The 13,520-nt window shown below is 43.9% G+C and overlaps 1 protein-coding gene across 2 annotated transcripts in view; it reads left to right on the top strand.

Moving 5' to 3' along the window:
* Positions 1-13,520, top strand: part of EFNA5 (ephrin A5) — a 288,542-nt gene that overhangs the window by 224,904 nt on the left and 50,118 nt on the right. For both annotated transcript variants that reach the window (XM_043913746.1, XM_043913745.1), the window contains exon 2: positions 11,071-11,363. In XM_043913746.1, the coding sequence (XP_043769681.1) occupies positions 11,071-11,363 (293 nt within the window). The remainder of the gene's footprint in view (positions 1-11,070; positions 11,364-13,520) is intronic.

The raw sequence follows: 13,520 nt of genomic DNA, 5'->3' as shown, positions 1-13,520 counted from the left end.
ATAAACTGGAGGGTGACCCAAACATTCAATCCTTAATACTGCCCAAATAAAAGGAGGAAAAAAAAAAAAACTTAAGAGAACCACATCATGACGTGAGAATTTTGCAGTTAAATTTGACCTGACACTTGGTGCTTCCTCCACCCAGCAGTGGCCCATGTGAACACATGCTGATGATGGCCACAGGGGAAAGTTGAGAAATCCCAGGAAATAGCCAAGTGCCAGTCTGCCTTCCCTCCTTCCAAGAGAGGAGGGATGAGAGGGGAGATTTCTAACACCCAGGAGTGCCCAAGGACAAGGGATTGGTTCTAGTGATTTTCTACAAAGATTCGAGCTATGCTTTGGCAGCTCTGAGGTGATGAGAAAGTTGCTTTCCTTTCGTGACCCTGGCCTGGGGAACAAAGGCTGGGTGTCCTGACCGCAGAGGCACATTCTGGTCCCTGTGACTCCTGTGAACTGGGGCAGACCCTGGGCATACCCCCAGCCTGGTCCAGGCCTGACCTGAGCAGAAGGGAGCCTCCGAACCAAGAGATTCTCAGGATCGCCAGCTTGTGGTTGCTGGGACACGGCTCAGAGCAGCACGGGGGTTGGCAGCGGCTGAAAGGGAGCCTTGGGTGTTCCTGCCAATGTGATAGGCGCTCGTAGGGTTTTGTGAAGCCGGCTGGTGAACCCTCTCAAATACAGGCACCCAGTGCTGCTCAGCTGTGTAATTGGGATGGAAATGGGCCAATGAGAGGCGGCAGTTTGTGCTTAACCTTTGGGGAGGCCTGTTCCTGGAGACTGTGTGTGGGGGGAAGAAAGAAGCATTACAAATAATAAGCTTCTCTGCCTGATTTGTAATGAATTAGTAATAAATGGCCTTGTGCTCCCTGCAAGTCTGCCGATCGCAGAGCAGCTCCAGCTAAGAGCACGGGACCACATCTTATTTTGATCAGCTGTAGCATAGCAAAGACATGTAATTATCATAATCTAACAATTAGCCTGGCATCACTTTCCAGTGTTTAATTACCCCGATAAATGGTAATTGAATAGAGGACTTAATGACGAGAGAAACTTCCATTCTGCCTTAGGTGCTTAAGTTGTCTACCCGGCTGGGCGTGATTCTCTAGCGTTGCTTGAACAACAGGCCTGATTATCATTTTCCTTTCTGCCTTGGGCTGTTATTTTGTTTCCTGGTCTTGACCTTTATTTGTCATGTTACTTAGCTCTTATCAACATTTGATACTGGGGTCCAGAACACAGAAGGAGGTTATTGGGCACTTTACAAAGTTTTGTCTGCTTTTAAGCGTTGCTTCCAGTGTCCGTCAGCTACGATTTCCTGTCTGTGACGTCCCTCAAGTCACCACTATGTGCAGGCACCGTGATGCGCGTTGGGGACACAGAGATGAGTAGATTCCAGACTCACCTTCAAGGAGCTCTCTGTAAAGAACGGAAGCCCCTGCAGAAAGAACTAGAGTCATAATAGTCGTGGTGACCTGCTCTCAGTGCTCAGTTCAGTTCAGTCGCTCAGTCGTGTCCGACTCTTTGTGACCCTACGGACCGCAGCACGCCAGGCCTCCCTGTCCACCACCAACTCCCGGGGTCCACCCAAACCCGTGTCCATTGAGCCGGTGATGTGCTCAGTGCTATCCCAGCATTGGTTTTTTGTTTTTTTTTTCCCCTACATCTATGCATTTACCTGGAATGAATTCAGTGTTTTCTATGACTACTCACCACCTAGTTTCCAACCACTCCAGATCACTTCCCTCTCGTGCCTGGCTCCAGATTTGTATCCAGCTGCTCGCAAGGTCCTGACCACACCACGTGACAATAGTGACTTTCTCGTGTGCCAATTTGCACAGAAACAGCAACGATTTCTGCTTTGCATCCTAAAGCTTTGTTTAAAACAGTAGTATCCCTGCCGTGCCCTAGCGTTGCAAGGTCCTTGCCTACCCTGGTCCAATGAAGATCAAACGTAAAAAGAAGCCACAGAACATTTATTCTTTCTTCTAGCTTGTGTTTGTTCATTTAATAATAAACTAATAGAGATTAGCTCCACGCTGTGTAGATCTCAGGCACCCCACCCCAGGTTTTTGAAAAGTCAGGCCATATTTCAGAGTTAGATGGTAATGATTCCAATAGGTTATCATCAAGCTATAATACAAATATTTATTTTTCTGCTTACCCAGCAGTAGGTAAGGAATAATATAAATATTTCTTTTACTGCTTGTGCAGCGGTAGGTAAGGACCATGAAATCATTATTTGAGCTGATTAGTAGGAAGGACATTAACTGTGGCTCTTTGGTTATCGCTCTTAACCTTGAAACTAGGAAGGCCCTGAAATTGGGCTGCGTAACTCCACCCTTGTAGGATACCAAAAGGGCCTCGTGTGTGTGGGCCGTTTGGCGGGAGGCTTATTGCCTTGACTGACTCTCCGCCCCCCTTATGCCCTGAAGAGAGTCTGTTTGCTGGGCCCTTGTTCTCCCAGGACGGAGCTGGACAACCTGGTAATGGACTTCCTGCATCTGTTTTTGGATCGGAGTGTGTGGGGCAGCCACTTCATTCCAAGTGCTCGACACCCCGCAGACTCTGGATAACTTCGGACGTGAAGGGTGGCTTGGTCAGGAAGCTCCTGACCAGGAGGAGCCGAGAAGGAGCCAGTGTTTCGTGGTGGAAGTGACCTCCGTGAGGTCGTACACCCATTGCCAGACGATAATTCTTTATTTTATTTTTATCCCTTTTAGAAAACCATTTGCAGTGGTCTGCGATGTGTCAGGTCTGTGGAACTGTGCCTGCCTAATTCTTTGGCTGATTTAGCCTGTTGACGTCGACACATTCTTACTTCAAGCCCGAGGCCTCTTTGGGGGCTTAGAAGCAATTAGACTGTCACCCAAAGCTCCGGGTCCCTTCCTGAAAGAAAGTCTTGTTTAGGCTTTGCCAATTTAATGCTTTGTTTCCTTTGGAGCTCCTCAGTCAGGCTAATAAAACAAACTCCAAACAAGTTAAAACACTGGAGGACAGAACATTTGTGGGCCTTGTATTTGAAACAGGTACTCCATCTGGGAGATAACCAATTTTAAAAAGTCATTCAGGCCGAAGTGACTTGTACTAGAAAAGCAACAAGCACAAGGTATTTGAGATTTCGGTCCATCTATTTGAGATGAGTAATTAGCATTAATTGAGTGATTTTTAAATGACTTGCTTTAAAAGCACACACAGAGAGAAGAGAAGGGACAGGTTAGTATGCTAAACCACTAATAAATTCTAAATATCTGGCCACGTACATTACATCGTATTCTTATCACCAACAGCTACTGAACTGAAGACAGAGCTCTCACGCTGCAGAATTTGTGATTACTGAAACATTTATTTCTTTTCTTCCAGCTTGCATGTGTAAGAACTTCATTGGAATTTTCATTAATGGATAAGCAGAGCTAGGAGTTGGCTCTGGGTTCTAAATATTTTGTCAGAATTGTATGCTTGGTTGAATGAGAGTGTGTGTTGTAGCCTACAGCCTTTCAAACGCACAGGATTATGTGGAAGACATATCTGAAATTCATCCTTGAGTAGGTCTTCTTTTCACTTGTAAAACTTCAGTTTTGTGAGGATTTTCGTCATTCTCGGTATGTTCTAGAGCCTGAAAGAGCGGGATTAGGCTGCCTGAAATGATGGATTTCGGTCATCGAGTACTGTATCTCATTCAGCCTTAAGAACTGGCCTGGTATCGGTACAACTGTTTATGACTCTGATATCTCAGAACTAAAAATGAAGGTCAGTGACCCATACATTTGAAAGACTGGCTTGTTTCAGCCTGTGTGAGAGAGGGAACATTTAAAATCAGCAAAGCAAATTTCTTTAGTTCCCAGGGATGCGAACATGATTTATCTACCCCCAAGTCTGATTTGCTGTTTATGTTTCTCACTTTAACCTCTGCGGGAAAACAAAAAAAGAATGTCCTCAGCTTTAGATTGCGAAAACCATAAGGCTGGCATTCTGTGCTGAAAGGAGTAACAGAAGGAGACAGGAAGAGGCATGTCATGCAACAGAGAACGCGTCCTGCCATTCTCCTCCCGAAACATATTTATAAACCAAACCCCATGTCTGTTGCTGAGCCCGTTAGGCCCTTCAGGACAGATGAGAAATTCTTCTGGTTAAAAAGAGACATCTTATTCTCAAACTAAATCTATAATAGAATTGAAAGGCTGTGCTGTCAAGACATAGTCACTCTAGATTTAGTTTAAAATTTGGGAGGAACCCTGAGCTGATAAATTTGCCTAATCTTTGACCATAAATCATATCCTTCTTTTACATTTCAATTTCAGAATGTAATATATTAAGTTGCCCCATAATTAAAGAAGTGACACTGTAGTTCGGTTCAAATAGGAATATTAAAACAATCACCGCCTTGACAGATTAAAATACATTTAAAATGTAATAATCAACTATCCAGCTCATGAAAAATAACATTTTCATCACTGAGTCCTTTAGAACATTCCACGAGAGGGGGATGAAAGTGCCTCACAGCTTCCTAACCTCTGATAGCCACCCTGTCTCCTTTCAGTAACGCCGTTTCTCTATTTATGGAGTGAAGAAACTTCACTCAGGAACTGCTTGATAAAATACCTTGGTACATATTTCCCTGGAAGCAGGCTCTCTGCTGTACCAGCAACATATGCTAAAGGCCAATTTAGAACATTTGAAATGTGCCCCATACCCTTTCTTTTCCAGCTACTAAAAATGAAGTGCGTTTGGGCTTTAGCGAAGGAGGATGGCGTGAGAGGAGGAACACTGCAGGGGCAAGTGGCTAGAGATGACCTCGGAGGACGCTGATGCTGCCTCCCTGCAGCCTGAACCCAGGACACCCCTTGTGCGTCCTGTGGACGCAGCCTTCCGGCGCCCAGTGTCCGCCCCACGACAGATGGTGGTAGAGGAGGAGGTAAGGGCAAGGATGTGCAAAACCCCCCACTGAGACAGGAAGCTGGGTGACGGCTCCTTGGCAGAGCCAAGAGGAACCAAGGTCACCGGAAGCTGAGAACGTCCACTCGAGGTCAAGCACTGGAGTGGGCAGGTACCAGCTGTCCCCCGCGGAGTGACCCACATTTGAAAATAAAGTCTTTAGTTGGGAGCAGAGCCCTACACATCAGGTTAACTGTGGTCATCAAACAGTGTTTTGGTCCTTTTCTCAGCAGAAACCTGGTGGTACATTGTTGATAACTAAGAGAAAAGACAGCCTGTCAACTCTTAACTTCACCTTTGTGGTCTTGATTTCATTTGAATTCTAAGACTCAAGCTGCGATTCCCTTTCTCCAGACAGGTTAAATAAAGAGATAGATATTTTCAATAGTTTAAATGTATCACGAAAACTGTATTTATCTGTGAAATGCCATCAGGAGAACACTGAAGAAAAAATAAGACAAACACGCTCATCTGCATAGAGACTTTGTAGCTCGAAGCCCACCTTTCGTTGTTATTTTTGCTGTCAGTAGCCCCAAAACTGTATTTTTTTAAAATCCAACCCTCCAGGCAGCCTCTAGGTCATCAAAACAATCATGAAGTGCATAATTCGTTTTAGTAGGTGAATTGATTACAAAGAATTAGTTGCCACGCTGAATTTTATTCTTCATTAACTAAAATGATCCTTTTGCAATATATATGACATTCTCAACCAGTCTACTGCCAAATGTTGACAAATGTATACAGTGTGTTTTTGTCCTAACAAAATATCCATACCGTTGTATATTATATGGAGCACTGACCTGAGTACCCATGGAACGCAGTGGAGAACGGGGGCCATAACTCTATGCCCATGAGATGCCTCCCGGCTCCTGGGATTTGTGTCATCAGATCAGAGCCAGAGCAGCAATCATTTCACTCAAACACAGTCACTTTTCTAAGGGTGGCAACCATGCGTGCTTTCACACTGTAAACCACTGTGATAATTCAGTAGGGATCGTTTTGTCATTATTGCTGGCCTGTTGTATGCAGCCAGGAATTCTTTACGATTCATAATATGCAATGGTTTCAGAGAGGTAGAGAACCATAGGTCCAAGGGATGGCATTAAAGACTAGGAGTTAAAGGGGAGACATTTATAAGAAAATTTCCCAGAAACTTACAAGTGTCTTCAAGCAATGGCAGGCTTCCCATGGAATTTGTAAATATTGGCATGTGGAATCATTCCCAGAGGTGACTCTGCTCCTTTAACATGAACTAAAGCTCCTGAAAGGAGTTTCCTGATGGAAAAACTTTCTCTTTGTGTGAATGGCTATGGAGCCTAACAGCACTTCATCCCTGTGAAAGACTGGAAGGATGCTCGTGAGTCAGGAGCTAACCTTGTGATCTGGAACTTATTCAGACATTGATGCGCCCTTCAGTTTTCCCTGCAGGAGTCTGGGATCAGCCTACTCAAAGAAAGAGCAGGGCTTGGGCCCCTTGTAGCAGCCTCTCCGAGAAGATCAGTGTAAACAGGATGAGGGGAATTATAGCCAGGAATTCAGGCCATTGTGGGTAGGACAGAAGTTACCTGCTTCAGAGCCCATCGGGCTGGGGGTGAAATTCTAACTCTGCTACTTGTTTCCTGTGGGGGGAAAAATTGAATAAAGAAGAATGAGAGCTGAAGAATTGATGCTTTTGAACTGTGGTGTTGGAGAAGATGCCTGAGAGTCCCTTGGACTGCAAGGAGATCCAACCAGTCCATCCTCAAGGAAATCAGTCCTGGGTGTTCACTGGAAGGACTGATGCTGAAGCTGAAACTCCAATCCTTTGGCCACCTGATGCGAAGAACTGACTCATTGGAAAAGACCCTGATGCTGGGAAAGATTGAGGCAGGAGGAGAAGGGGACGACAGAAGATGAGATGGTTGGATGGCATCACCAACTTGATGGACATGAGTTTGAGTAAACTCTGGGAGTTGATGATGGACAGGAAGGCCTGACGTGCTGCGGTCCATGGGGTCACAAAGAGTTGGACATGACTGAACGACTGAACAAAGTGGATAACAGCTTCTCTGAATGTCGTTTTCTCGTTGGTGTAATGAAACTAATTGTAACTACCCAATAAGGATTTCACGTGACAACATATGTAAAGCCATAATATGGCAGATTCTGGACATGACAAATATTTGTTGTATCAGTGAATGAAGGAGAGAACTGAAACCCCATGAAGAGTGAGAATCATTCCTCTGGCAACATTCAGAGAAGACCTGAGAACTTGACTTTAGCAATGAAATCTCAATTCTGAGGTCAGACTGCTTGGGTTTGAATTCAGCCTCCACCCTTTTTGTTCCTGTGACATTAGGCATGTTGCTTGACTTCTTGATCTGTTTCCTCATCTCCAACTCAGTGTACTGTCTATTCTGTGCAATTATGATGGAGATTAAATTGAGACAATGAATGTAATATAGTAGCCACTCGATAATATTAGCTATACACATGTGCTTCTTCACAGTAAGGCCAGAAAAGAATGATTCAGTGCTTCTTTGTAGCTGAAGAGCATAATTTAGGATAGTATTAGACTAACTCTAAACCTTTCTTTGTTTTGTACTTAGCTACATTGTACAGATGCCTTTTATGAGTTCCAGTTTGTCATTACTTTTATGTTCACAATGTCCATTGTTCGAAATTTACATTAGTAAACTAATTTATGCAAATTGAACATGTGAAACAGAAGTGTAGGTTGATTCTATGGTAAATCATAATCATTTCTTTGTCGTATGCATAGAAGGATATCCGTACTAACTGCTGAGATAATCTAATATTTAAAAACCAGCTCCAGGGACTTCCCTGATGGTCCAGTGGTTAAGACTCCACACTTCCAACAATGGGGTGCAGATTCAATTCCTTGCGGGAGAACTAAGATCCCATATGCTCTGTGGCCATAAAACTAAAATACTTAAACTTCAAAAAAAAAGGGGAAAAAAAGAAACATCTTGAAAAAATAAAATTAGCTCCAGAGTAATTTACTTAACACCCCACACAAAGTAAATTGGCTCCAGAAAAGGATAACTGGTCAACCCAGTGTAAAGTGGGTATTCAGCCTCAAGGTTTGTTTATCAAAATTACAGCAGAATTAACAAAGATAAAAGTTAGAAAAGGGTAGCTAAATTTGAAGCACAAAAAAACCTGACCATTTGTAGAATAAAGCAATCATAGAATGGGTGTGGGTGGTGGAGTGCTTTTCATTTTCACTTTTAAGCCGGGTCCAGGGCTAGTAGAAGCTAAGATGAGTGACACGTCTTAGGGAACGGAAAAACTTCCCCCTTGAATGTCTTTAAAATCTATAATAATAATATAATAATATAAAGTGCATCTGGGCATTGCCTTCTGCTGCGGTTCTTGTCTGGCCCTGAGCCAGAACTGTCAGCCTGCTCTGAGTGCTGGTGATTCACGGCGCAGCACCCTTTTATCTGAATGTTGCAGTGTCTTTTCTTTGTACTTTGGCAGTGATGTTACCTTGATGTTCAAAAACCTTTTAAAAGCAGCACAGGCTTTCCTTGCATCTTGACAAATCGTTGTCTGCCGGTAATGAAGAAAAAGTAAACCTGGTTTCGTGATCACTGTAAATATAAAGAAATAAATACTTCCAAGGGTTTTTTAGTTTTTACAAATGGGTGTGTACCTTGAGACCCCCTTACGGAAAAGTGGTCTGGCCACCTTCCCTTATTTCTCTTGCATACATCACCATGCTGCTTTTCAAAAGCATCGAGCAAGTGGGTTTCTGAGGGTCATTTGATATTTGAGGACAGAATTTGGGATTTTTACATGACATCCTTTCTTCCAGGATTTTTAAAAAGGGAAACCTGGGGATTATTTTTATTCCTCCGTTATGTACTAACTGCCACTGTTTAAAAAGTAATATTTTGTCATCTACCCATTTTAATCTATCCTGTTGATAGTAATGATGCCTTTTATTCACATGTGCTTGTCATACATTTCCTCACCCAAGGTCCGAGGCAGCCATGTGAGGTCAGCAAGGTGGATTGTCATTATTATTCTTCTTAACACGCGAGGGAACCGAGGCTCAGGATGGCTTATGACTCTCCTGTTCAGTCAGCAGCAGATCAAGTCCTTAAATCCTGTTCTGCTCACTCAAAATAAGTAGCTTTACCTCTCTTAGCATGGTGTGTTTCAGAAGGGAACCTCGGGTTTGTCGATGAATATTTAGCATCCAGAGCAAAGGGACCAGCGTTCACAACAACCTGTGGTCCTCGATATGTTTGGGTGCTACATTGTGAGAACACTGGTGAACTAGAAGACGTGAAGAGGGTCAAAATGCTAGAATGATGAGGAGTCTGGAAACTCTATCAGAAATAAACAAAGGAATCAGGATTTTCAAGCCTGGAGAAAGGGGGGTACAGAGACACAGTTGACATTTCCGAATGGTTTATGGACTACCTGGTGGAAGAGGAATTAGATTTGCTCTTTGCAATTTCAGGCAGCAGAAGTAGGATCACTGGATGGAAATCACACAGAGGTAGATTTATGCTCAATATAAGGAGAAACTTGCTAACATCTAGCAATGTCTGAAAATGGAAGAGACTAGCTTACCGTCACCGGGAAGCGTTCTCCCTGAGACTGGCGTGAAGATTATATGACTTTATGGGCGCTGTATTTCAGCACTAATGTGGTTTTATCATGACCCTCCTAAGGGCTCACAGAAGAATTTCCTCACCAGCTAGAAACAAAGGGCTTTTGTGGCCTTGTCCACCCTGATTTTAGAAAGTTGTGTACATAACAATTCCTGTTTCACACACCACTGGGTCCTGGGAAAAACTGTTCAGTTGATGGGGAAAGGCACATTAGTTAAAACAAATACACAGAACTTTTCTAAGATCATAATTGAAGCAGACGCTGTGGTGTGTGCAGTGGTGTGGTGAGCGCATACCTTTTAGCTCTTTCAGGATGGGGTGGCCTTGGTTTTGCTCTTTCCATTTGACTTGCTTCTTTTCCTGCTGCTCGGTCCAGCCCTAGAACACAGCCTATGAAACTGAAAGAAATAAGGGGAAAAGTCATTTGACTTAGGCGGCTTCAGTTTGGTAGGGAAAGGGTCAGGGCATCCAAACAGAGAGCGGCTAAAACAAGTTTGTGACAAAGCAGATTTTCTAAGAGAGACACCAACTAGAATCCAGAGTCTCCATTCTGGGTCTAGTTCAGTGGCTCACTGCTTCATCATTAATGCCTTTGGGTTTAATTTGCCTCTGAAGGGGAAGTGTTCTAGGAATTTAATTTTCAACTTTTAAACTTTACGATTCTAATTCTCTCAATTTTATCACTCTCATTTTCCACATTTTGCATAGGAAATGAAGAAGGCTCTCAATTATAACAAATGCCATTTATTCTTTAAATTACTTATTCAAAAACATTTATTAAAGGAAACACTGCTTTAGAAATATGAAAAGTTTGTTTCAATATATATATGATTTTAACCGTGAAAGGAAAACAGTCCGTCAGTACCTTTCATGCTTAAAGTGAAAGCGAGGTGCTCTGTTGGCAAGGCGTTTGTAAACAAATACAGTACAATTCCTCCAGAGAATGGCTTGCTGTTACTTAAGGTTTGAAACAGCAACATGTCAAACCATGCCTCAAATCATCAGTTCAGTTCAGTTGCTCAGTCGTGTCTGAGTCTTTGCGACCCCATGGACTGCAGCACACTAGGCCTCCCTGTCTATCACCAACTCCCGGAGTTTACTCAAACTCATGTCCATCAAGTTGCTGATGCCATCCAACCATCTCATCCTCTGTCGTCCCCTTCTCCTGCCCTCAATCTTTCCCAGTATCAGGGTCTTTTCCAATGAGTCAGTTCTTCGCATCAGGTGGCCAAAGGATTGGAGTTTCAGCATCAGTCCTTCCAATGAACACCCAGGACTGATTTCCTTGAGGATGGACTGGTTGGATCTCCTTGCAGTCCAAGGGACTCTCAGGCATCTTCTCCAACACCACAGTTCAAAAGCATCAATTCATCCTCCAATCATGTGGCCCCAGATAAACATTTGCTATAATAAATGTTTCTAGCCTGATTACGAATGAAGGTTGAACCGCCAATCCCAAGCAGGAAGCCTTTGCTCTGTGAATAACCACGCCGCTTTCCTCTTCCTGCAGGTTCCAGAGGGGCGACTACCACATCGATGTCTGCATCAACGACTACCTGGATGTCTTCTGTCCGCACTACGAGGACTCCGTCCCGGAAGACAAGACAGAGCGCTACGTCCTCTACATGGTGAACTTTGACGGCTACAGTGCCTGCGACCACACGTCCAAAGGCTTCAAGAGATGGGAGTGTAACCGGCCTCACTCTCCAAATGGACCGCTCAAGTTCTCTGAGAAGTTCCAGCTCTTCACACCCTTTTCTCTAGGATTCGAATTCAGACCAGGCCGGGAATACTTCTACATCTGTGAGTACACAGCAATTTTTGTTTTTCATGTTAGGGGGCAGCTACAAGAAGCCAGACTCATTTTTTTTTTTTTTTGGTTAGCCATGTGTTAGAGAATTGCAGAGAGCTGGACTCTGCCTTATGGATGTCTCCTTGTAAATGCCTACACCAGGATCCCTTGATACATTAGCTGGAAATTGGGAGCACAAATTAGATTAAAGACACAGCGCCTCTCCCTGCATGTAACTGCATGTCAGCCTGTTCAGCAAACCACTGCTGACTTGTGTTTCTTTTAAATGAAAATTGCTAGGACTTCCCCAAAGCTCAGGAAGAGAAAAAGATTCCTGAAAGAAAAATTAAAGGAAATAATTAAATTTACATAGCTTGAAGTCATTGGATTTCTTATTCAGGTGTCAGCAACATCCTTTCAATCATCCACATGTTGAGGGAGGAAACCAAAGCTCCTGCACATGTCGGCATGCTGACGATAAATACTCTCTTTGCACCAAGGAGAAAAGACAATTATTAAGAGCAGCTGTGTCTTTAAACAGGAAAGAGCGTGAAGAAGTACCTAGAAAGGGTTCCCAGGGAGCTGGTGTAAGTGAGTTTCCCACCTGTGAGCGTTAAGAGACTGTCCTGAGAGAGCTCTAAAACCTTCCCTGCAGACCTCTCTATTAATCACATGGCCATGGCCTCGTATTGTCCGCCATCCCACATACCATTGCGTCCTCAGGCTACATACTGGTCGTATGAATGCTTGTCAGGCTTCACTGTGCACGGGTCACCTCGGGATCTTGTTATCAGGCATATTCTGATTCAGGGGCTCTTTGGTGGGACCCGTGATGTGGTGTTTGGAAAGGTTCCGGTGATACGGCTGCTGGTCTATGGACCACACTTGAGTGAGCAGGGTTGTAGGAAGACCTAAGTCAGGCATCTTGCTGTCTACCTGGACTTGCCTTTAATGAGGATCAGATATTTAGTGCAAGTCGCTCAGTCGTGTCCAACACTTTGGGACCCCGTGGACTATAGAGTCCATGGAATTCTCCAGGCTGGAATACCGGAGTGGGTAGCTGTTCCCTTCTCCAGGGGATCTTCCCAACCCAGGGATTGAACCCAGGTCTCCCGCATTGCAGGCGGATCAGATATTTAAGCTATCTGGCCTTTCCCAAGCGTTCCGTCGGCTGAAGATAATAAATATTTAGGGTACTTTGGTCTAAAGGGTGTGAGCGGACCAGTTTTATCATGCCTCAGAAATTTGGTGGTGGAGGGGGTGTTGCAAAATGAAAAGACATTCCCTGTCCTCAAAGAGTGACCGACAAGTGTAAGCCAGCAGTGAAAGTGGAAAGGGACAAGTGCTGAAGGCCGCTGAGTGCAGGGAGCCTTGGGAACCGGGGAGGCGGGACCTCACCTGCTTGGAAGGATCAGGAAGCGCTGAGCCAGGCAGGGCCTCCCGCGCCGAGCTGCTCGTCACTGCACTCGAGATCAAGAACAAAATGTTCCTGGTTTTCTGACTCATTGCTTCAACCCCAGGGTCCTCCCCCGCAACCAGCACCTCAGCCACACGTTTTAAGTCTACAAGGATTTCTAGCTCCTCTTCTTCTTCAGAGAACAGAGTTTTCTAATAAGCCGGATTTCCCCATCACAAGGGCACTCTCATTTATATTGGAGTTGAATTTAAAGAGGAAATTGAACAGTACCAGTTTTATTATTTCAGCACATACTTCAGTCGTTAGTCATGAGAAAACATGTAAAAGTCTCGATCGTTATCTCACACTCAATCCATAAAATAAGAAAAGGAATATTGAGTCCCGCAGATGGAGGAAACTCTAGTGTGCAGTGAATCCCCACGTTCTCAGGCAGCAGGCTCTTGCCGATTTTTTTACTTTGTGAAAGAATCTCATTCAGCAAATGAGAAAAAGGAAAAAGGAAGACTTCAGTTGTGGGACAGCAACTCATTAATCGCCCAACTCTAAAATATCATGCTGATGCCAAAGGGAGCTATTGCTAGTTTCAAAATTTTCATACGGTTTTTTAGATTCACCAACAACTTCAAAAGCAAAAAGCAAAAATGAACAGAGAACGCTAAGATGGGAGACATACTCAACAGCTAAATGGTTGATTGCATGATTATTAGAAATTACAGAATCCACTGAGGTTCATAAGCAAGATGTTATTATT

This window comes from Cervus elaphus, chromosome 9 (genome assembly GCF_910594005.1).
Source record: "Cervus elaphus chromosome 9, mCerEla1.1, whole genome shotgun sequence".
Lineage (NCBI taxonomy): Eukaryota > Metazoa > Chordata > Mammalia > Artiodactyla > Cervidae > Cervus > Cervus elaphus.
Note: the sequence above shows the minus strand (reverse complement) of the source record. Positions and strands in the feature narration are given on the sequence as shown.